Here is a 23,270-nt window from a genome sequence, read left to right as displayed (position 1 = left end):
TTGTTGGATGTCCCGATTTACGCCACCAATATGTCCCAAATGACGCCTTACCTGATCTGTTTTCAATATAGATAGTTATAGTAAAGGAAATGAAATTTTTACACCTGTTATCTATTCAAATATACATTTATTAATTCAAAATAATAAGCATCTTAACTCCTACTAATTTGTTTTAAAATGTTATTGCATATCTATGGTGGTTTTGTGTACATGATGCTTTTTACGTGCACATAAATCCGCCACCTTTATTATATTATACAAAAACTATATAATTGTATAATTTTATTGTCTTTTAATTCAGTTTAATTCATATTAATCATACAAAACTAAAACATTCTATATTACAACCCAGAAATATCTCATTTTATCATTCTACAAGTTATATTATCGTAATAGACACTTAAGAAGTTCAGTCTTAGATAGTTAAAAGTAACGGATTCTCGATATGAGTTTTTGAAATTGCTTTTCACGGAAAATAACGTTATATTTTCATATACTTACTCTGATGGAGCAATTTGATATATTTTCACGATTGCTTCCTCGGAATTCTTTGACACTTTTTTCAGCTGTGTCTTACTACGCGTACAAAACAAGTTAAGGTGGCGTTATTTGGGTCAGTGGCGTCATTCGGTACTTTTACCTTGCGCGCGCGTATAGCGCGAGAAACGACGCGAAAGCGACGATAAGTAGCAATTAGGAAAGAAATCCGACGGCCGTGGCAAACAAGCAATGACATTGTTACCTCCACGGTAACGGAAATGATCGCGTGAGATTCTCACGACGCGCGAATTGTCAGAAAGTAACGCGCCAGCTCGCGGGACTATCGCGAAATAATTAAAGGGAGCGGGCTAATGATCAAATTGGGGATGACGGCGTAATTAGAGTTAACGATGTTTTAATTAGATTCAGATGACGAGACAAAGGAGGACAAGATAATCACTCTTCACTTCTTTCCCTTAATGGTTCCATTAATAAATCCGGCTTGGAGGACAAACAGGCGTGAGAGGGGCTTAACGCGAGCGAATTCGGCCACTCATACCGCGCGGGCATCCATATTCCAGTCACGATTTACAAGCTTAATATCGTGGCATAATCTGTCTTATGAAGTGGCAGACGTTATGTATCCAGATAGTGTATCCCAACACAGTCGTAATAATTGTTCGCAACGCGAATTATCTCGAGAATCAGAATAATAGAGCTCGCGGGTATCGTATAAGCGAAGGGGGCTCTCTCCCATAGAATCCGAACTCCGTCCAACTTGAGGCTTTTCTAATGAAGCAGACATTGTTTCCACACACGGGATTACCGCGCCAAGGAGCAGGAGGAGGAGAGATCGATCACTGGGAACCCTTGACGACTCGATCGTCGTGTGCGCGAAACTAAAACAATCCACGTTGATCGTGGCGCGCGCAACTCTGGATTAATCAGTCGGCGGGTCCAAGTGTCGTCGAAACGTTACTTCGCGAAATCAATACCGCGCGGATCGCTCATTAACGGTGTCCCGCGCTCGCGCGACGCATTACTTATGCTGTGTAAGTTGCCCGTAATAGATATCCCGGTATATATTCCGTTTGAGTTTAGACGCGAGAGTTTGTGCGATAACAGTGCTCAAGTTGATAAAGTAAGCTATACTAATTTCCAGCGTGCGATAGCACGCGTCATTTAATCTGGAGTACCTAGTTCCAGCCGAGGCAGAAACTTCGCTATTAGAGAATTCAGGCTCTTGACGGGCGCGATTCTTGACGGGGAACTATTCGCGACTAGTCACGTAGGTTGGATCCGTCTTGCCGCACTCCGGCCGCTTGAGAAAAATCGACGCCGTGGAATCCCCGACGTCACGTCTTCGTAAGCAACGATGTTGGAATAGCATTTTCGCTCGAGGGGCTGTTTTAGTTGCATCATAAGCCAATTTTTTCGAGACTCTTTTCATACTTAACAGCATACTAAACGAAGCACACACGATTGGCACGTGTGTGCCAATTAAAAAAAGATTGACTCTATGCTTACAAGAGAAAAAAGGTTTGGTTGAATTAACCAAATATCTGGTCGAATATGAACGATTCAGAAATTCCGATTGAAGTAAATCTGTTAACTAGCCAGATATGTTTGGCCAACCAAAAATCTTGTTAACTTAAACAGAATTTGGGTTACTTCAATCGGAATTTCTGAATCGTTCATATTCGATCAAATATTTGGTTAATTCAACCAAATCTTTTTTTCCGTGTAGAGATGTAAAATTACCGTCAGATTCAAAATGACGATTATTTACGATAAAATTACGGTAAAATAGTAATTTATTGGTAATTTTAGTAAAATATGTTGGTTTTGATAGTTTCATGCGTAAATATTTATGTTTTCCGCGCTGAGATAAGAATGAGAATGCATGAGATAAGACAACATTCTTCTTATATTCTCATTAAATATACATCTGGTAATCTCTGAAATGTCTCTCAGATAAAAGGAAGAAAACTATTTACAACCCGTCGAGAGAGACTAAATTAGTCAAAAATGGTTCGAATCTTGGTCAAACTGAGAAATCCGGCAATTTAAATTTAATTTAAATTTTAGCAAAATCAGCACGACACGAATTATATAAGCTGAGATACGAACTATTCTAAATTTCATTAGTCGAGATTCCAACAGAAATATTTTAAATCTATGCTAAATTAAAAATAGTTCGAATTTCGGCTAAACTGAGAGAGAGAAAGAGAGAGAGAAAGAGAGAGAATAAAAAGGAGAGAGGGAGAAGGAGGGAGAGAGAGGGAGAGAGGGGGGAGAGAGAGAAATCCGGCAATTTTAATTAAAATTTTAACAAAATCGGCATAGCTGAGACATGAACTATTATAAATTTCTTTAGTCGAGATTCCAACCGAAATATTTCAAATCTGTGCTAAATTAATAAAAAATGGTTCGAATCTCAGCCAAACCGAGAAATTATTTGTATAAATAATTTTTTTTTCAACTTTTTACATGTTTTGTTTAAACATTTTATTATTTATACAAATAATTTTACACATTTGCACAGATTTGAAATATTTCGATTTGAATCTCGGCTAAAGAAATTTAGAATGATTCGTGTCTCAGCTATGCCGATTTTGTTAAAATTATTTATATTTTATATATTTGTATTCAATTTTACTTCTTAAGCATTTTTGTTGTACTTGATGACAGGAGTGAGAACATTAAAAAGTTATAAACCGTGAAACTCAAAGTGGGCCAAAATGAAAAAATATGACCTAAATATTTTTTATACTTCTACATTTGTGCTAAATTAGAAAGAAATCGGAGTAACTTTTGAATAGGTTTACTTGTTAGGTGCTCTTTGGTTATGTATCTTCTTAAAGATAGGATAGTTAAATAATTTTAAAAATCTATAGTTAATATGTAAACTGCGAAAATAAGATAAAATATAAAAGAAGCCAACATCACGATTATTTTTCTAGTAGCGTGCATTAATGTGTGCTTATCGGTATGTATGATATGTTTACAAACATACGCCTAACATGAGTAGTTCAAGTGAAAAGTATTGATATGAACTGTGATGGCGACGTATGTGTGTGGGCGGAAATATTTGCACATTAACGTCAAACTGAAAAGTCCTCTATCATTTTGTAAGTGACTACGTAGATTTCTAGTTATTAATTAAAGAAGATTAGTGCATGATTGCGCGCGACAGTGGAATGAGCTTTTGACCTGAAAACTTGTTATTTATCAATTAGGCAGCATTGTGAGCAAGATGGAACATGAAAGAGGACAAGATGGAACACTATTTGATCAGTTTCATTCTTGCGCTAATGATGTCCTAAATGAAGTTAATTCAAATTACAACTACAGAGAACTATAATTGTGATGCTCGCAAATTTAGCGAAAATCGTTCAGAAATCTCATAATTCCATTCAATTAGTATTATTATTATTTATAGTTATCTTCTAAATATATATATTTTTTATTTATATCCTTATAAAGGCTCTTATTAGCCAATTTAGCATTAGCAACTTGAATCTTTATTAGAACTGTTTTTTCTATTATTATTTGTAATTTTAATTTATCGTAACATATTCGTTTATTTGAAGGAATTTCAAAAAATTTATAATTTTATTTAATTAGTGTTATTATTATTTATAGTTTATTAGTTAGTTATTATTATTTATAGTTATCTTCTAAATATATATATTTTTTTATTTATATCCTTATAAAGACTCTTATTGTCCAATTTGCAACTTGAATCTTTATTAGAGCCGTTTTCTCTAATATTATTTATAATTTTAACTTATCGCAATATATTCGTTTATTTGAAGGAATTTAAAAAATTTATAGTTTTATTTAATTAGTATTATTATTATTTATAGTTATCTTCTAAATATATATTTCTTTTATTTATATCTTTATAAAGGCTTTTATTGGCCAATTTACAACTTGAATCTTTATTAGAGCCGTTTTCTCTATTATTATTTGTAATTTTAACTTATCGCAATATATTCGTTTATTTGAAGGAATTTCCAAAAATTTTATTAATTTTATTTAATTAGTGTTATTATTATTTATAGTTATCTTCTAAATATATATATTTTTTTATTTATATCCTTATAAAGACTCTTATTGTCCAATTTACAACTTGAATCTTTATTAGAGCCGTTTTCTCTAATATTATTTATAATTTTAACTTATCGCAATATATTCGTTTATTTAAAGGAATTTAAAAAATTTTATTTAATTAGTGTTATTATTATTTATAGTTATCTTCTAAATATATATATTTTTTTATTTATATCCTTATAAAGACTCTTATTGTCCAATTTACAACTTGAATCTTTATTAGAGCCGTTTTCTCTAATATTATTTATAATTTTAACTTATCGCAATATATTCGTTTATTTAAAGGAATTTAAAAAATTTTATTTAATTAGTGTTATTATTATTTATAGTTATCTTCTAAATATATATATTTTTTTATTTATATCCTTATAAAGACTCTTATTGTCCAATTTACAACTTGAATCTTTATTAGAGCCGTTTTCTCTAATATTATTTATAATTTTAACTTATCGCAATATATTCGTTTATTTAAAGGAATTTAAAAAATTTTATTTAATTAGTGTTATTATTATTTATAGTTATCTTCTAAATATATATATTTTTTTATTTATATCCTTATAAAGACTCTTATTGTCCAATTTACAACTTAAATCTTTATTAGAACCGTTTTCTCTATTATTATTTGTAATTTTAACTTATCGCAATATATTCGTTTGGAATTTCGCGAGTCGCGAATCCTCCCTCGGAAGCCCATCGTCTCGCTGAATCGCCGAACCTCTCGTAGGAAAGTGCGCTTTAACACTCGCGGTACAAATTACTAAATAGCCTGTGTAATTCCTGAAGGGGTTAAGAGGGTAGTTCCAACTTTTTTATTTCCTTGTACTGTGCAAGATACGAGCGCAGGATAGGGGAGGGGGTGAGGAGGATGACGATGGGGAGGAGAACCGGGAGGGAGGGGGGGAGGGATAGATCGCGCTGTGGAAAACGGGGTGGAACGGAAGCAACAAATAAGTCCGTCCAGAGCGCGAATGAAACAGTCGAGACACGCGAACGGGAAATTAGCTCTGCTGCGGGGGACGAACTTTAACTCACTTTATTCGCTATTATTCTCCCCTAGTATTCCGCTGCGGCGGATTTTGCGGCGTTTCCCGGCGATGTGCTCGCTACCTCTCCTTTTACTTCAGCACGTTTCTTGCATATCGTATGAAAGCGCGAATGGATGGAGGCAGGAGGGCGGCAGGTAAAATCGCGTTTACGGCCGTGCCGCGTTACTATCGGCTTTTCGATATTCAGTCGGCGATCATAATAATGCGGCCCGATATCGCGCTCAAGGCGTTTACCCATGAAAATTCCGCGGGCGCGCGCACATTACACATTATCGCGTTATTAAATTTATTGCGTTATACAAAGTGCCCCCCAACTTCCATGCAACATCATGCTTCTTTTTATCTGCGGTTACTTTATAATAAATCGATGTTGATTTTACCTCCGTGGGAGTACACGAGAAGACGGCGAATATAATTCTCCGGTGTTTTTTCACAAAGGCGACCGAGAAAATCTCTCCTTCTCTCTCTCTCTCATTCATACTTTCTCCTTCTCTCTCTTTTTTCTTGTTATCTCCTCCCTCATCCTCACTCTACTTCGCTCTTCTTTTCTCTCCCTCTCTTCCTTCCGTCTCGCTCTCTCTCTCCCCTTCTCCCCCTCTCTCTCCCACTCTCTTATTTTCTCTCTCTTTCTCCCTACAAGTCAGACGATACGGTTTGAGATGTTTTCTTCTTATTTACCCCGAAGCGAACTTTATCTTCGTAGAATTATAATTTGTAATTTGTGCTTGACTCGCGCGGTGCTTCTTTCGTTAGTCATCAGTATGCTATTGCGCTAAAGGCTTTTTAAAAAAAAGTGCCGTCTACTTTAAGATGCCGGTGAGCTGACTTACTTTTTCGCCGCTAGCTTCAGCGCGATAGTTGGGTTAAAATATTCCAACTTTACGAGAGCTGCCAGTGCCGTGTTATCTGTTAGTTTTATTTTCTTTTCCACGCGAAGAGTTACGCCGTTTGTAAATTGGCAGTGAGTGTAGCCATTTTCAAGCATCACGGATTTTAGATAGTCTTAGGGATCATGTTTGTTTTCTCAATCGGTTCGCGGTAACGTTTGCCGTGCAAACACGGGATGTGCTATTCAAGGGACAATTCAATTTTGTTCGAAATACACAAGCAACGTCAATGTTGTTCGTAAAAATGGGGCGCTGCACCGTTGCGGCGCTTTAATCGTGATGTTCGCAAATAAATTTAGCGTTCGGTGAAATTAAGTGGTATAAACAACGAGCGAGCGTGCCTGATATTCGCCCTGTTTAGCTGAGCATAACAAACATATGCATGTATATGTGTATACATTTTGAACACAAATTCAGAGAGGACAATGCCGCGGAAGCGACAGCAACATAAATAAAGCATCCGTAGCAGGATACCGCACTAAATAACATAGGTAACGCGGAATTCACATGGAGGAACACGGTTCCGCGTTCCGTTAATCTGTTTGAAAAGTAACTATGATCAGTTACGCTAGAACATCGCACTTCGACTGCAAATAATTGAAAGAGCGGAGTTTCAGCCAAAAGAAAGTTTATCTAATGAATCAATGCAACTCAGCGACAGCAAGAGAAAGCGTGAGAGAGTCGGTAGCTCTCTTCGTTAATTGCGATTCCTTGCAATTATTCCTTCTAACGGATTTAATCTTTCTAATATTCTGGTTTAATTCATTATCGCGCAGATCTCCATCTGTATTACTTGCCGTTGATTTCATGATAAAACCAGAGAACTGTGTATAATATCTAAGGAATAAAATATATTTATTCGGTAAACGCCAATAATTATCGCCATATTTATCGGCACTGACATAAAATATTCCTCAAAAAATATACACAATAGAAGACACGCACACAGTTCGTGTTTGTGCTGAAATCGATATGTATAGAAACTTTTGCGTTAAATTTTTAATATATTCGTGTATGTTAATTGGACATATTTATGCGTGTTATTTTCTGTGGGTTATTTCTATTTTTTTCATTTTTGTGTTAAAATAACACAACAGTGTCCAAGTATTATATTTTTATGCTAATTTTCGACGTATTATCTGTGCCATTTTTGTTTATATATTTCGTTTATGTTAAATTAACACAAAAATTAGAATAGATAAATTGTATCATGTAAAACATGTAAATTTAACACAAAATCTTTTTACAGTGCACATTTCCTTAAAACCTCAACTTTTCACGAAAACAACTGTTTTACATGAAAGAATTTAGATTTAAGTAAATACGTTATTAGAGTACTCTTCGAATAAATGTTTTTAATATTTCATATATTTTTCCTTTCTCTCTCACATACACACACATATACAGTATAAACTTAAAAATCAGAAAGCAAAAATTTCTCGCAGAGAAATTCTGATAGTCGAAGATCCAAATGGCAGAGATTAGAGATTTTCTGATTCGATACCTGAATTGGAAAATTCGAGAGTTTATATACACGGGGGAAATATTGTAGTAAAAATTACTATAAAATATATTTGTAATTTTGGACCATACGGAATTATGACCGAAATTACTGTATATTTACTTAAAAATATTATACACGTTTGACTTTTCACTACAAAATTATTGTAATTACTTGAATGTGTTTTTATTTTATATCGTATACCAGGTAGAAGCTTACTACTTTTTTACTAATTTGTATTGCAATATCAATTATATTTCAATACAATTATAATCTAATTTGCGTTACACTTTTAGCACAGTCAAGCCTTATTTATTTACAGCAACGGAAAGTATGAGCTCAACGCAGAAAATAACACAATATGTCCAATTAACATACGCGAGTATATTAAAAATTTAACGCAAAAGTTTCTACACATATCGATTTCAGCACAAACACAAACTGTGTATGTGTGTCTTCTGTTATGTATATTTTTTTATTTGAGGAATATTTTACGTTAGTGCCGATAAATATGACGATAATTATTTACGAGAAACACCGTGAAAGGAGGTACAATTTTAATGTAACCTTTACTACAGCATTCTCTCCGTACACGGAGGAGCGCTCGTGCGAATCCGAAAGACCAAGACCAAGGTTGAGACTGAGGCAAAGACTAAGAAGCAAGACAATCAAGCTAAGATCTCGAGAGCTCCGGCGAATTCCAGCCATTCAAGGCCCCAGTCCGATAACAAGTGTACAAGATAAATCGGTCAAGTGCAATCTTTGTTAACCCCCGCGCCAGATAAAAAGGGTCCGCCACGGTCTATTCCGGTCGTTGCTTTCGCCGACACTAATTTTATTTACGCGTTTCCGGTCCGCCGCGCGCCATCGGCGCGCTGGCAAACAAGCGGCGCGTGAATGAACGAGCGAAATGATTTGTTACAGGTGGTGCGGGCGGCCAGCCCGGTTTTGTTGCGCGTGATTGTCCTCGGCGCCTTCTTCATATATTGCACAGTAAGTACAAGCCACGTCGCGTCGGGACGACTCGAGTCGAGTCGAGTCGAGTCGCGTCGCGTCGCGTCGCGCCGCGCTTTCCCCGGGCGTTTCATATTCATGAGGACCGCAGCGTCTCGCCGTCTGAGTCCGATAACAAAGCTTTCTCACATGTGCACCGTGCAGAGACGCCGCAGCATTGAGCCTGGTTGTAACCGCATCTGTTGCGACCGCCTTAATGTATGCATGCGCCCCGTGCGCCAATTATGATAACGCATAACTCGCCGTATCGGCGGCCGCATCGGCTGCGCGGCCGTGTATTCACCGGTAACTAACGACTTTCATGATTCACTAATTAAAGCGGATGTGCCGGGTGTCCTCCACGGCCTGCCGCGCCCCGGATGTGACGCGCGGATTATTTTGCGCGGGACTCGCGCAGATTGTTTTTCGCGTGAGCTGTAATTATGACTCGCACAGCGATCCCCCCGCAATTTTCGATACGAGCAGCCTCGTAAGTTGAAAGCTAGCGTGTGTAGGTGTGTGTGTGTGTGTGTGTGTGTGTGTGTGTGGCGGTCATCGTGCCACGTGAAATTAACTCTTCGTTGGTGCACTTAGTTTTTGCTGCTTAGTTTGGCGCACTGGGTCTGTGAGACTCAGTGAATTTTCCGGCGTGTTCTTACTTAACTCTCATGCGGCACACATGTTGGGTACACCTTAATCTGGCGCACTCGAGGTCGTTCGCGCCGTCGCATATTCACCTTCCGCAAAAGTACACTCCTCATGAAAATTTATAAAAAGAATTATGTACAGAAATGATCGCAAAGATTCATTTGGCTATCTTATTTTGTTGCTAAAGAGAAACGCGATAAAAACGTCGGATTACGCAAAAATTTGCAATTTTTCTCTGCACGGAAAAAAAAATTTGGCTGAATTAATCAAATATCTGGTCGAATATGAATATGATTCAGAAATTCCGACTGAAGTAACCCGAATTCTGTTTAAGTTAATAAGATTTTTGGTAGACTAACCAAACATGTCTGGTTATTTAACCAAACATGTCTGGTGTGGGAATGAATTTAAAAAATTGACACTCCAGCTTTTAAGAAAAAAAAAATTATACATTTCAATTCCTTAAAAATCCTAAAAAATTAAATTTATAAAAAATTTAAATTCCTAAAAAATTGAATTAAAATTAAAATTTAATTTTAAGTTTTGCGGTATTAATTATTAAAATTATTAGAAAGATTAGCTATTTCTGAATTTATTCTTTCTATTTGTGATTTTACTGATACAAAAACGAGTTTGATCACAAATAAATACAACTAGAAGTAAATAAATTACTCATATAACGTTTTTCTTATATTTTACATTTAATGTAACTGAAATATAAAGAACATTTAAAAATATAAAGAAAAATCATATTTATTTTACATTATTATTTCACATTTTGTGACACTTTAATCTAGCACACATTGTGGTTAGAAATGACCTTACGGCAACTTCGCCTTCTTGTAACATGACAGGGCGTAATGTTGAAATTTCATATTCTCACCAACTATAATTGTTTTTAACACATGAACCGAAAGTTCTTCATTATATCAGCTTGCATATAATTCAAAATTATAAATTTCTAAATATCTGTAATATTAAATATTTATAAATGTACTCTTCTAGCGAACAGATATTATAGTTTTGAGTGCACAAAAGATGCATTTTTCAATAATTTGCCGCATTCATTATTTCTAAGATAAATAATTTATAACACAACAAAAGATAGTGTATTTATTCTACATAGAAGAAGGTAAAAAAATTGGATACTTTTGAAGAAGGAAATTTTCATGTGTGCAATAATTTAATATTCGACTACTACGGGACCTTAATTTGTCGCTTGGGTCCCTTTGAGCGAACGTCGTCACGAGTGCCAGACTAAAGTTAAATATCGTCGTGATTGAGACGTCAAGTGGATCTCTCTTTCTCTCTCTCTTGAGCTCGAGCTCGAGCTCGAGAATCCGGAGAGACAACCTGGATTTTGACGCCGGACACGAAGAAAACGGCGCGATTGTTGTTAGTCCGATGACGCGCCGTCTCTCCGAAACATACTGGAGTAATACCATAGATCACGTAGCAGCATAAAATAACTCCAGACATCGCATCCAGCTTGTACTCTCGGTTGTGACCCGCAGTGACAGCTGCCGCGACACGCATTCCGTGCACGTCCTTACGTGATATATCGGGGTGATAGCAGAATTTCTATCACATTTCACAACCTCCTCCTGCCTTATCGAGAGGCAGGACGATTTCGCGAGCGAAAAGCCATTTGTTGCGCGAATGTAAATTCCAAGAATTTCTCCCGTACACATGACTTGGCGCGTTTCCTTCGTTTTTGACGGCAACATTTCTGATCTCAAGTGGAATTTCGAGAGAAAAAGAAAGAGAGAGAGATAAAGGGAGATGCAATTGCTGTCTGTTTAATTGTAAAAGCGTTTGGACAAATTTTATATAACAATCGCCGCCAGAGACACACACACGTACTTACGCGTAGGTCGTAATTGATGTGAATTGTCGCGCTAGGTTGAATTAACGCGACAACGACGTAACTGAACGCTGTTTTGTCTGACAGAAACGGAATTTCTGATTGTTGGAAGCCGAATTTGGTTCGTAAGAAGCAGGAGTCCCGTTTCCTTCGGCCAGAGCGCGTTTGATTGTGTTCTTGTCGTATTACTTCAACCAATCTCTCCTCTCCGCGCACGACTTTATTAAATAACAGAAACAAGAAGTCACATCTGTATTTATTCCTGCGGTGCGCGATAAACTGAAGAGAAACGGAATGTTTTTACGTACTACCGTCAACCTACGTTAATTAATTCTCTCCTCAGAACTGTTTCTTCCGTAACGAAACGGTCAGAAAGATTTTCTTGGTATAATTCTCAACTCAACATTTTCTCTCGCGGAAAAATTTCAGGAACGCGACGAGATAATCTCACACGCCTCAGAAGACAACTAGGTATATCCTGTTGTTTTATTATAAACTTACCTTATCTTATGCAAACATAAACACATACACACACACACATTCACACGTATGCACGTGCCTTGATGTTAACTGTTTTAGCGCACGGGCTCCGCTATTTTACCGAACATCCGTTAAACAATATAAACTTTAAATTGCAGTGATTAAATAAACAGGAACTAGTTCAAACATTTAGTGTTTACGGGAAGTGTTTGCGTAGCGTGACACTCACTACGCCAAACACATACATTACATCGAGCATGCACAACAAAGCAGCATTCTGCTGGGAAAGCTCGGTAAATAAGTAACAAGTGATATACACGTGAAACTCCACAACCGAAATAAGCATATTTAGATCAGCGGGGTTTAAGCAAGAATTTGGCGGACAGTGCAGGTACACAGCTGGCCCGAATGCGTTTTCACTAGACTCTCTCGCGCATGTCCACTCACACTTCCTCTCGAGATCTCCGAATATTCGGATCCCCGAATTTCTCTTCCCCTTCCGTTTTGTTGATTCGTCTCACATGCACAGCGGAAAAGGGCTGGTTGAATTAGCATGACAATGGAACGGCTAAACGCGTTTTGGTTGCAGGAAGCAGAATATTCTTATGGATCATTTCGGTTCTTACCCAGCAAATATGGTGATGTCGAGCAACGTATTATTGACGTTGGAGACGTCATTAATGCGTCATCTGATCATCCCGCAACTTGAATAAGAACCAGAAATTCTTTTTCTTGACAATGGCGCAACTAAAGGCGTTTCGGCCGAATGAAACAGAATCTCAAGTTCTTACACTGAGAGAAGAATTTAATAAATATTATCAAAATTTGGTTACTATTGCTAAATGATAGACGTAAATATAGCGGGCCAAAGCTATGGCAATACTTATTAATTAATTTAGTTCTGTAAAATAGATTATTTATTTGACAGAAGTAAAATTTATTTCCAGAATATATTTGGTAAATAAAACTTATTGAATAGTTGAGCAAAATAAGCGATTTTGTAATAGTTACAAAATGTTTGGTAGGTTCAACCAACCATCTATAATAATAGATATTGAAACGATGTAATAGCTGCAAATGAATGAATTTTTCGTTGTGCTGCAACAAAACATACTTATACCGGTAACAAAATAGAACTCATACCTACTAAATCTTTTATTACATGGGATATAAGAATTTCATAACAATTATCAAATATCTGTTCATAACTATAATATATTTCATATTAAATATTTAATATTAAGTAACTATTACTAAATTATTTAATTGATGTTACTGTGGATGCAATTACATAATACTCCCGATCTATTAAATATTTGGTAATTATTATCATATTTAGTATTAGTTACTAAGGATTCAACGAATTTCTGTAACTAAATGCAGTTTGTTATAGTTACCAGTCTTTTCTCTCAGTGTATGAATCAAATATGGTTCTTCGCAGCAAACATATGATGACGTCATACATACTGATTACGCTGGAGAGATGATTAATATGTTATTTGTTGATAAGAACCAGATATTGGATAAGAACCAGATATTCATATTTGTTGACAATAAACCAACTAAACGCGTTTTGATTGGAAGAAGCAGAATTTCTTATGTATCAATTCGGTTCAGCAAACATGATGATATCGAACAACATATTAATGACATGTCGTTGACGTAAGAGACGTCATTAATACGTCATTTGACGTTATCCCGCAATCTGGATAAGATCCAGAAATTCTGTTTCTTGACAATGACAACAGCTAAACGCGTTTTGGTCGAGGCAAACAGAATTTCAAGTACTGAATTAAATATGGTTCTTACCCAGTAAACATGATGACGTCAAATGGTGCATTGATTACGTTAGAGAGATGATTAATACGTTATTTGTCTTGATATTGCTATATTTGAGTAACAATCTGGCATTCTGTTTGTTGAAAATAAAGGAACTAAACGCGTTTTAATTAAAGGTCCCAGAATTTCTGACTCTTATATGAATCAAATTTGGTTTTCATTCAGCAAATATATAAATATCAAATGACGTATTAATGATGTATTAGTGACGATAGAGACACGATCCTGCTGTTATGTAAGAACCAAAAAAATTCGATTTCTTCACGGAAAAAAGGTTAGTTGAATTAACCAAATATCTAGTCGAATATGAATGATCCAAAAATTACGATTGAAGTAACCCGAATTCTGTTTAAGTTAATAAAATTTTTGGTTGATTTAAACAGAATCCGGGTTACTTTAATCGAAATTTCTGGATCATTTATATTCGACCAGATATTTGGTTAATTCAACTAAACTTTTTTTCCGTGTTGACAATGACGCATGACTAATATTGGTATTGGTCGGAGAAAACGAAATTACTTCTTATGAATCAACAAAATTTTTTTTGTTTTTATTCAACACAATGACATCATATTGATTGCGTCGGAGACGTGACTAATACGTTACTTGTAATCCTTTTTATTTAGACAAGAACCAGAAATTCTGTTTCTTCAACTAAGAGCGTTTTGGTCGAAGGAAACAGAATTCCGGAAGCTGAAAAACCGAATTGGCTCATCTTATTGGCTCAGGGACCAGACCCAAGCAGAGAAAAGTCACGCTGACGTCGAAGTAACGACAAGACGGCTAAAGAACTCAATCAGGACTTGATCATTTTCTGTTCTATTTGGGGGATATTCTGTTTTCTTCAAACAAAACGCTTTGACTCTTGTCATCGTCACGCCGATTCAACCGGTCCTTTCCTCCGTATGTATTTAACTTAAATTTACATGTTGAAATTTTCATGCGACGAAGTATTTTCTTTTCCTCTTTCGTGCAAAGTTTCGCTTCGCTGGATACTGTCGCAAAGTGCAGCTGCGACGGCGAAGAAGTCGAAAGTGGCGAAATCGCCACTCCCGTGTTACGAGTTATGAGTTGTCGTATGTGTCGCCGACGCGATCCTATCCCATCGAAGTCCCTACGTGATTCTTGCCGGGCGCGAGAAGGTAGCATGCGTTATACATTCCGTGTCACCCAACTCGAAAGAGAGAGAGAGAGAGAGAGAGAGAGAGAGAGAGAGAGAGAGAGAGCTCTCGTGCGGTGGTAACGTGCCTACGTAATGTTCGTCCCTCACGAACTCCCGGATGGCTACGCTTAAACTCGAAGTGCCATTCTTAATGGCACGTCATTTGCTCGCTTATAGGTGCGCTTTCCGTTTCTCACTAAACTTCGGTATTATATCTCACCGCGCGCGCGAGAGCCGTCGCGTAAATCGCGCGATACAACTCGGAAAGTCGGGACGGAAACCGCCATCGAATTTTGCGGTGCGTGAGAGAGCCACTTCTCTTCGTTTCCGCCGCGTTTCTTCCTCCCGCCGCGGTGTTCCTCATTACAAAAGCTATTCCGCGTAACTTTACAATACATTTTATCGCGAGCAACAATTGCTCTCTCTCCGGCGTCTTCGTCTACTCCGTCGCCGCCGCTTTCTCGGCAAACATCTCGAAATTCATGCCGCGAGATATGCATCGCAAATAACTGCTCTCGAGTGACGAACGCCGGCTTATTCTACCTCCGCGCCGTGTCACGCGCACAATTTCCACATTAATATCTGAACCTTCGTTATTTAGATATTCGTGTATCCATAAATTTCGATCGTTATTCTCCGTGTGAATAGCGCGGGGAGGGGCCCCTCTCGCCGGGAAAATTAATAGGTCCTTTTTACCGCAATTTCCACGCGCTTTAAATTATCAGCGCGCGCGTCCTCTTTTTCCCGCGTGTACTTCGCGTGTTTTAAATAATTAAGCCTAATTAAGTAATTATATATTTGGATTCGCCGAACGGATCGCAATGGCATATACACACAGATACACGCACATATGTAACACGTATACACAAGGCAAATCCCCCTCCCCTCCGAACTCGTCGGAATGACGTCATTTAAATTTATCCGCTCAATACAGGGCGGATGAATAGAAGCGGATAACGCGTTTGGCTCGACGCTCGTACTCGTCGGAAATAACTCGCGCAACATCTACGCTTTGCAGGATATGCATTTGCTTGTTACAGACCATAGTTATGTATCCCAGACCAAACATCATCACATGCACTGTGCGCGTGTGGCTACGAGAAATTGGCTTTTCCCTCACATATGGAGCGCTGATGCTCAAAACGTGGCGGTAAGTGCACTCTGCTCTCCGCCGACATTGCTTCGGCCGCTTCGCGACAATTAATTCTGTTTATCTCGCCGGGCAAAAGCCGCGAGCTTATTCACCGATTATATTATTGCAAATCGTTACGCACGTTTGCGCATATCGACACACCTGCTTCATTTACTTGCATTGATTTCCTATCTGTGTCCTGAACGTTCTCACGATGAGTGCAACCGATTATTCTCAATATACGTTGTTAGTAATTATAAATTAGTGTCGTATCGTGTGTGCTTTTTCGTGAAAGCTTATTGTTTACGACATATCTGAACGCAATAACACTGACTTCACTTCAAGATGTCTCGAATGCATTTCAACGAAATTTAAAGGTACCTTTTTATTTTCTTTTCTTCATAGATTATTCTTTATAATATTCCTTGCTTCCCTGTAACGCTCCGCACGGAGAGAATTTTATAGCAAAAGTTGTCAACTCCGGAATGCATTTTGCAACTCCGGAACAACAGTAAGCTGGTGAGAAAGCTTAAAAAGACTTTCGAACTAACAAAATAAAGAGAAAACTTGCTACTGTCGCTGCGGATTATTCTTACCGCAAATCGTTGCCAGACTCTGAATTCAACAAATGGATGTGATCCTAGCATTCTTTAATCTATTATTTCTGTTAAATCAAAATGTTTGTTAGCCTACGGCTAGTTACATAAATGGCGTCCCTTGGACGTTAAAAAAATTTTACGACAAAAGAAATAAATCAACATTCTGCAGTAATTAACTATCCGTCCATTTTATACACCGTAAAATCCAAGTGTGTTATTTTGGATTCTGAATTTCCTTTTACATGTTTCTTACCATCTTAAGTCACGTCATTTAGCATGTTTGAACGTATTAAATTATAATTTACTCATTTTGAGTCTCATAAACGTTAAATGACATGATTCAAAATTACAAGAAACCCACACAAGCCGCCGATTTTTATGAACTTGTATACGGAGAAAAATAATTTTGCTCTTTTAGCAAAATTATCGTTGCTACTGCATATTCATAATGACATCAAAAATATTTAGTTGATGTAACTAATTTTACAAATTATTTGTTATCAGAGCAGAAGTAGTTTCGTTGTCAGGATAGAAAAAATTTGTTGAGTGTATTTGTTCTAAAAATCACGTTAATTTGCTATTGATGCAAAATAATGTATCCTTAGCAAATTTATTTGCTATCGGAGAAAAACTGCAACTGCTTATATAAATCCATCGTGGTTCTTATAGCAAAATAATTTGTAGATTCAGCAAAGTATATTCAGCAAATAGTGATTAGTACTCTTAGCAAATCTTTTTGCTGTCCATATAATAACGAAAAGATTTTGCTAGACCAGTAGAAAATTTGCTAGGCCAGCAAATTATTGTTCTCCGTGTGTAAAAAGACTTTAGTCAAATTATAAGTTTATGAGTTTAAAAATAACACACTTGTATTTGCAGTTTATATGCTGCTTATATTTCAGAAATTGAAATGAGCTGTTAAAAAATCTGTTAATTTTCAAGAGAAATTTACAGTATTCCTTAGCGAAATATACTATACCGGTAGTCCATTTCTGCACACACTATTAGAGAAATATAAAAAGATTGAAGAGAATTTATATGAAAAAGAAACTACAATATTCCCTCCGTGTAGAGCATCAATAAACGCACTCATCTATCTAATCTGTCTATCTAATCACATTGATTCTATTGTCGATAAAATAAGAGACTAATAATACCATTAATGCCTGGATGCCGATAATTGCAGGATAATAATGTCACACATATGCAGGCACGACTTTCTAATCGCAGGTTGCATCGTACGAGTTCTTGCATTCATTAAGTTTACGAAGTTAACGTATGCTCTTGCACAAGTCCACGTCCTTCACTGTTTCCTTGAAACCGTTTTACTTCATCGACAGATTGTTTAAGAGCTACAGATTCGCTAAATAATCAAGATATAACGTGCTCCAGACTAAAAGAAGGATCGAACGATACGTTTGCGATGTTCGCTCGCAGGATATCCGTGATCTTCCGAGTGAAATCGGCGAAAGCCGTGAAAATAACGGACGCGAGCTTGCTGAAGCGGCTGGGCATCATCGTCCTGACGTTCAGCGTGTTCCTGAGCATAAGGACTCTGGTCGCGCCGCCCGTCGTGATCGTCGCGCGGACCGCCGACGATCTCAAAGCGTACCTCTGCCGAACTGACTGGTGGGACCACAGTTTCACTACTCGTGAGTGTGCTGTGACAATCGTTACATGTGTATCTCCTCCATTAGAAAAAAAATAGGAAGAGAGAAGGAGAGAGAAACAGACAGAGTCGTTCGTAATTCCTTAGCCGCGCGTTTTATCTCCCAAAATCGCAAACTTTTCTGCACCAGGAGAAGAAGATATCTAAAAGTAATATTTACTCAGGTAGTATTATCAGTATATTTATTTAAATTCAGATTCTTTTTTTCAAGTAAAATAAATAATTGCTTTCATGAAGAGCTAAAGGTTTAAGGAAATGTAGGGAAGGTCGGAGCTCTACACAGGAAAAAAGGTTTGGTTGAATTAACCAAATTGGTCGAATCTGGTCGAACCAATCTGGTCGAATAACGATTCAGAAATTCCGATTGAAGTAACCCGAATTCTGTTTAAGTTAACAAGGTTTTTACAACAAGAAGAAAAATTTTTGGTGCACTTAAACAGAATTCGGGTTACTTCAATCGGAATTTCTGGATCGTTTATATTCGACTAGATATTTGGTTAGTTCAACCAAATATCCTTTCTTTCCGTGTATATTTTAGAATCTCGAAGTATATTTTGTTTTGTAATAAGCAAAATACGAGCATGCAGCAGCATGGCCATTTTGCTCAGGATTCAGTGGTTCAACAGTGCAGAGTAAAAAAGAGAAGGTCACGTATAAAACATGTATCCTGAATAATAGTTCTAGAGTTTCCATGAGAGGTTGCCACAGCCTTCCTGTCGGCCCTTAATTATGGGCCAACTTTACCTCGTCTGTTCATATGCTCTATTCTAATAATTCTATAAAAGAAAAATTGCATGTATAACCGGAAACAGTACATCATAGTACTTGCAAGAAATTTCATTCTGGCTAGGAAAATATCGCTTAATTTTATTCAGTTATGATGAGAAATATTAATAGAAAATTTTGAGAGACTCGATAGAAAATTTGTTTTGTCTAAATCAGTTTTTTTTATTTCTTAATTATAATTCCGATTTTAATGAAACTCAGGGAAAAGTATTTGTGTTCTAAAAGGATCATTACGCAATTTTGTGTCCCCACTATTCCTCTCAAAATAAATACTAAAAAAAGCACACGAGCAACACACCTCTGAGGCCACATAGCTCCGGTCTCTCCTATATTTTTTTATTTGAAAAACATTTTATACTAGTATAAGTGAATATTTGTCAGTATCTGCCGCGCAAATAAATTCTTTATTTTTTAGATATTTTTCTCTCTCTGCGTATGATTATATAGCGGCGATTCGTTATAACGCGAAATGCGAGTACGGCTGGGCCGCAGTGTGTAATGCAGGAAGCAGGTGGCACGGATTAACTTTGCCTTATAGAATGATCGATCTCACACGTGCAGGTGTAAGAACGCTATTGAAAGTTCAGCGGCTCTGAATCGACGAATTAAACTCACTGGCCCGCGAACGAACAACAAGAAGACATTACTCCGTGTCCTGACTCGATTTGAACTTTTCCCCGAGACTCCGCCGTAACGGATTTCCACCTCGAAGCTTATTTATTGAAATATTTAATATCGAGAGTTCTAGCAGTCCGGGAGTTAAGGAGCGAGAATGGATGGGCGATCAAAACGGATTTGAAGAGGAAAACTCGGCGCGAATTTGTGGGAGCTTCCTGCCATCCTCCTCTCCCTTCTTTCCTTCCTTCCCTCCTTCTCATCTTCCTTTCGTGGGAAGAGAAAAAGGAGAGACAAAAAAGGAAAAGAGATAAAAAGATATGGGCGACGCCTGTGCGCGAGGCGTGAAAGTGAGTATTCGTCTCACTATACCCCCATGCCTTGTCGCACCCATAAGTTCCCGCATTACACCGTGGCCGCTCGCATTAGTTCGCATTACCATCCTCCGTCGTCGCGAGTCTCGTGTATGTGTGTGTGTGTGGCTCCTTTTCACGGTAGCGCGTCTCGCAAAATAGGGGAGACCGGGCCTAGTCGACCCAAGAGTTACACGCATTAGCCATGTGCTTTGTTTGTGCACTTATTGTGAGGCGAACAGTGGAAATGAAGTCGCAAAATGTTCCTTTTAGAACGTAGATTTCTAGCTCCTGAGTTTCATTAAAGCCGGAATAATATTACAGTTGAAAAGTGCACGCAGAGATACATTCAAGTTGCTTGCTAAGTAACTGCTAACTAAGTAGCATTTAAGTAAGCAGCTGCTTGCTAAGTAGAGTATTTAAGTAAATGTAAGTTATAACTTATTAACTTATAACTTATACTTATTTTATACTTTTAAGTTTATACAGGGTACCCCAGATTCGTCTTCGCAACACATTCGCGGAAACGTAGAATAGATTAAAGTGTTCTAAAACTCTGTACTGATGTCTTCATTTATTTCTTTTAAAAAAATCGTAAAAATCTTCTACTTTTTCGGTTAAATCTAAGTCTGAACCTCCCCTTAAATCAAAACAAAAATTCTATTTGCTTATTACACAGAGTTGAATCAACATTTTCTTCGATAAAATTTTATAATATAAAACATAAAACTTCTATATCATTTTGCGATATTCGCAATAAATCTCGAGGTATTAATTAAACAAGATTAGTAGATGATCGCGCGCGATATGGTAGATGAGGCGTAATGGCGATATGTGCTGTCATGTGCTTGTATTAGATGAAAAATTGAAAGTCCTTTTTATCGTTTTGTAAATAACCACGTAGATTTTTAGTTATTAATGAAGGAAAATTGTTGTGCGCTAATGCACAAATTTTTTTTAATTAATATCTCAAAATCTATGTGGTCATTTGCAAAACGGTAGAAGACTTTTTTGTTCAGTTTGACTAAAGCCAAATCTACAATGTGCTCTTTGCGTTCTGTTTTTTGTCTTTTGTCTTCTGTCTTTTTCTGGCTTAAAGCTTAAAGTGTGAGAAAGAAATAAAGAAAAAGAAAGAAGCAAATAACACATTGTAGGTCAAGCTTAAATGTATAAGTATATAACGACAGACGGCATCACTATAACTTATCTACCATATTGCGCGTCATTATTCATCAATCTTCTTTAATTAATATCTTGAGATGATTATTGCGAATATCGCAAAACGGTATGGGACGCAAAACGGTATTTTATGTTCATTTTTATGATTAATCGGTTCTGTTTAAACGTTCCCACGAACGTTACGAACACGAATCTGGGATATCCGCAAATTTGTCACATAAACATCAAATTTATTCAAAATACATTCTCAATTTTAATAGATTTAGCATTTTGCAATCAAGAATATTAAATTAAAACCTAAATTTGGTTTTATCAAAACTCTATACTGATGTCTTCATTTATTTCTTTGACAAAATTCGTAAAAACCTTCTACTTTTTCGACTAAATCTAAGTTTGAACCTCCCCTTAAATCAAAGCAAAAATTTTATTTGCTTACTACACAGAGTTGAATCAACATTTTCTTCGATACAATTTTATAATATTTTCGTAAAGAGAGATAAATTGTTCTTTTGAGAACACGTGATAATGAGTTTTTCTCACACTTGTGACAAGTATATTTTAATGCTATTATTAAGAAAATATTCTCCGTTGAAGATAATCGTTATCTAAAAGAATGAAAGTAAACTGAGTAATTGCTTTTCTTGGTAGTAGAAGGATATTCCTCTGTGTGTAGAGAAAACTTATTCAGAAACTGTCGAGTACATTCTCGAGTATCTCGACATTTCGTGTTAATATTCTCCATTCTGAAAGCAAATAAATTTATGTGACACGTTAATAGTTAAAATGAAGTCTCTTGCAAGTATATAATATATCACCTCCAGTAATAAAAGTAATTTTTATTTATAAAATGGCCGATATAAGATATATAGAGACAGATGACATAAATTTGGCTTTATACTAATGTAAGTAAAAAACAAATTATTATATTCTGACTATCGGAAATATATCTTTATATTTTTTTCCGAAATAAAACAGTAATATCCAGTCTTACTCTTATTACAAAATAATTAAATAAATATAAAATATTTTTCGAGATGTAAGGTCGTACGTATTTTATATGATTGTCTTACCCCTAGTTGCTATTCTGCTTAAAAGATTTAACTGGGATTACTTAAGAAAATTCTGTGTAACAGAATCGTGAGATATTAACCTTCTATTTTTGAAAACGCATTATAAATAAAATAAAATTTTCTCATAAATTAAAAAATATTACACAGTTAAAACCACAGATATGTTTAAAGCTTTCCAACAAAATCAATTATATCAAATATATCAATTAAATCAATTATATATGTATTGAGAACAACAAACGTGCATTATTAATTAATTTATTAATTAATTTACGTATTTTTATTTTCATTTTCATTATTATTTCAATTTACGATGAGATTACTTGGTCACTGATTGGAACATTCGTGCGCGCTTTAGATGTCCGGAAAAGTTGCAACTTCAAAATCCTGAAAAGTGCAGCATCTTGTCCCGTTCTCTCCTGACTCGACCCGTCACCGTCGTGCGATCGCATCTTCTCCCGGCGGCGGGAAATAGTGATAAATCAGATCGAATTACGTTAAATCGGACAGTTTAGTCTAACGGTCTAACGTGTATCTTGTACGCATGTGTTCGGTGGACACGGGCATTACGAAGGATCAAAGCGCGTTAATGGCGCAATATATTAGAACCTTAACTTAGTTTCCGCCCAAAAAATACTGAGAAAAAGCATTTATTGTAAAAAATTTATTGAAATTATTTCAATGAAAGTATTTTCCATCACTTTCTACAACTTTTTGCCATCTTTCTGGCAACTGGGCGATACCATCTCGATAAAACGATGTTTGTTTCGAAGCAATCCATTCGTCCACCCATTCTCGCACTTCTTCAACATTTCGGAAGCGTGTACCACTCAAGCCGTGCTGCATCGATC

The 23,270-nt window shown here is 36.6% G+C and overlaps 2 protein-coding genes across 12 annotated transcripts in view; one reads left to right on the top strand and one right to left on the bottom strand.

The window, feature by feature from the left end:
• The window catches only part of LOC116844194, a 137,478-nt gene that overhangs the window by 71,307 nt on the left and 42,901 nt on the right, over nucleotides 1–23,270 (bottom strand). The gene's annotated exons all lie outside the window — the stretch shown is intronic.
• The window catches only part of LOC116844192, a 280,321-nt gene that overhangs the window by 239,587 nt on the left and 17,464 nt on the right, over nucleotides 1–23,270 (top strand). For all 5 annotated transcript variants that reach the window (XM_032815403.1, XM_032815402.1, XM_032815405.1 and 2 more), the window contains 3 exons: nucleotides 8,955–9,023; nucleotides 16,057–16,166; nucleotides 18,140–18,399. In XM_032815403.1, the coding sequence (XP_032671294.1) occupies nucleotides 8,955–9,023; nucleotides 16,057–16,166; nucleotides 18,140–18,399 (439 nt within the window). The remainder of the gene's footprint in view (nucleotides 1–8,954; nucleotides 9,024–16,056; nucleotides 16,167–18,139; nucleotides 18,400–23,270) is intronic.

The sequence above is a fragment of the Odontomachus brunneus genome, unplaced genomic scaffold (assembly GCF_010583005.1).
Source record: "Odontomachus brunneus isolate Ranch 3 - 2012 unplaced genomic scaffold, Obru_v1 Obru_scaffold_040, whole genome shotgun sequence".
Classification (NCBI taxonomy): domain Eukaryota; kingdom Metazoa; phylum Arthropoda; class Insecta; order Hymenoptera; family Formicidae; genus Odontomachus; species Odontomachus brunneus.
The sequence above is the reverse complement of the archived record's forward strand: the minus strand, read 5'-3'. Positions and strand labels throughout refer to the sequence as shown.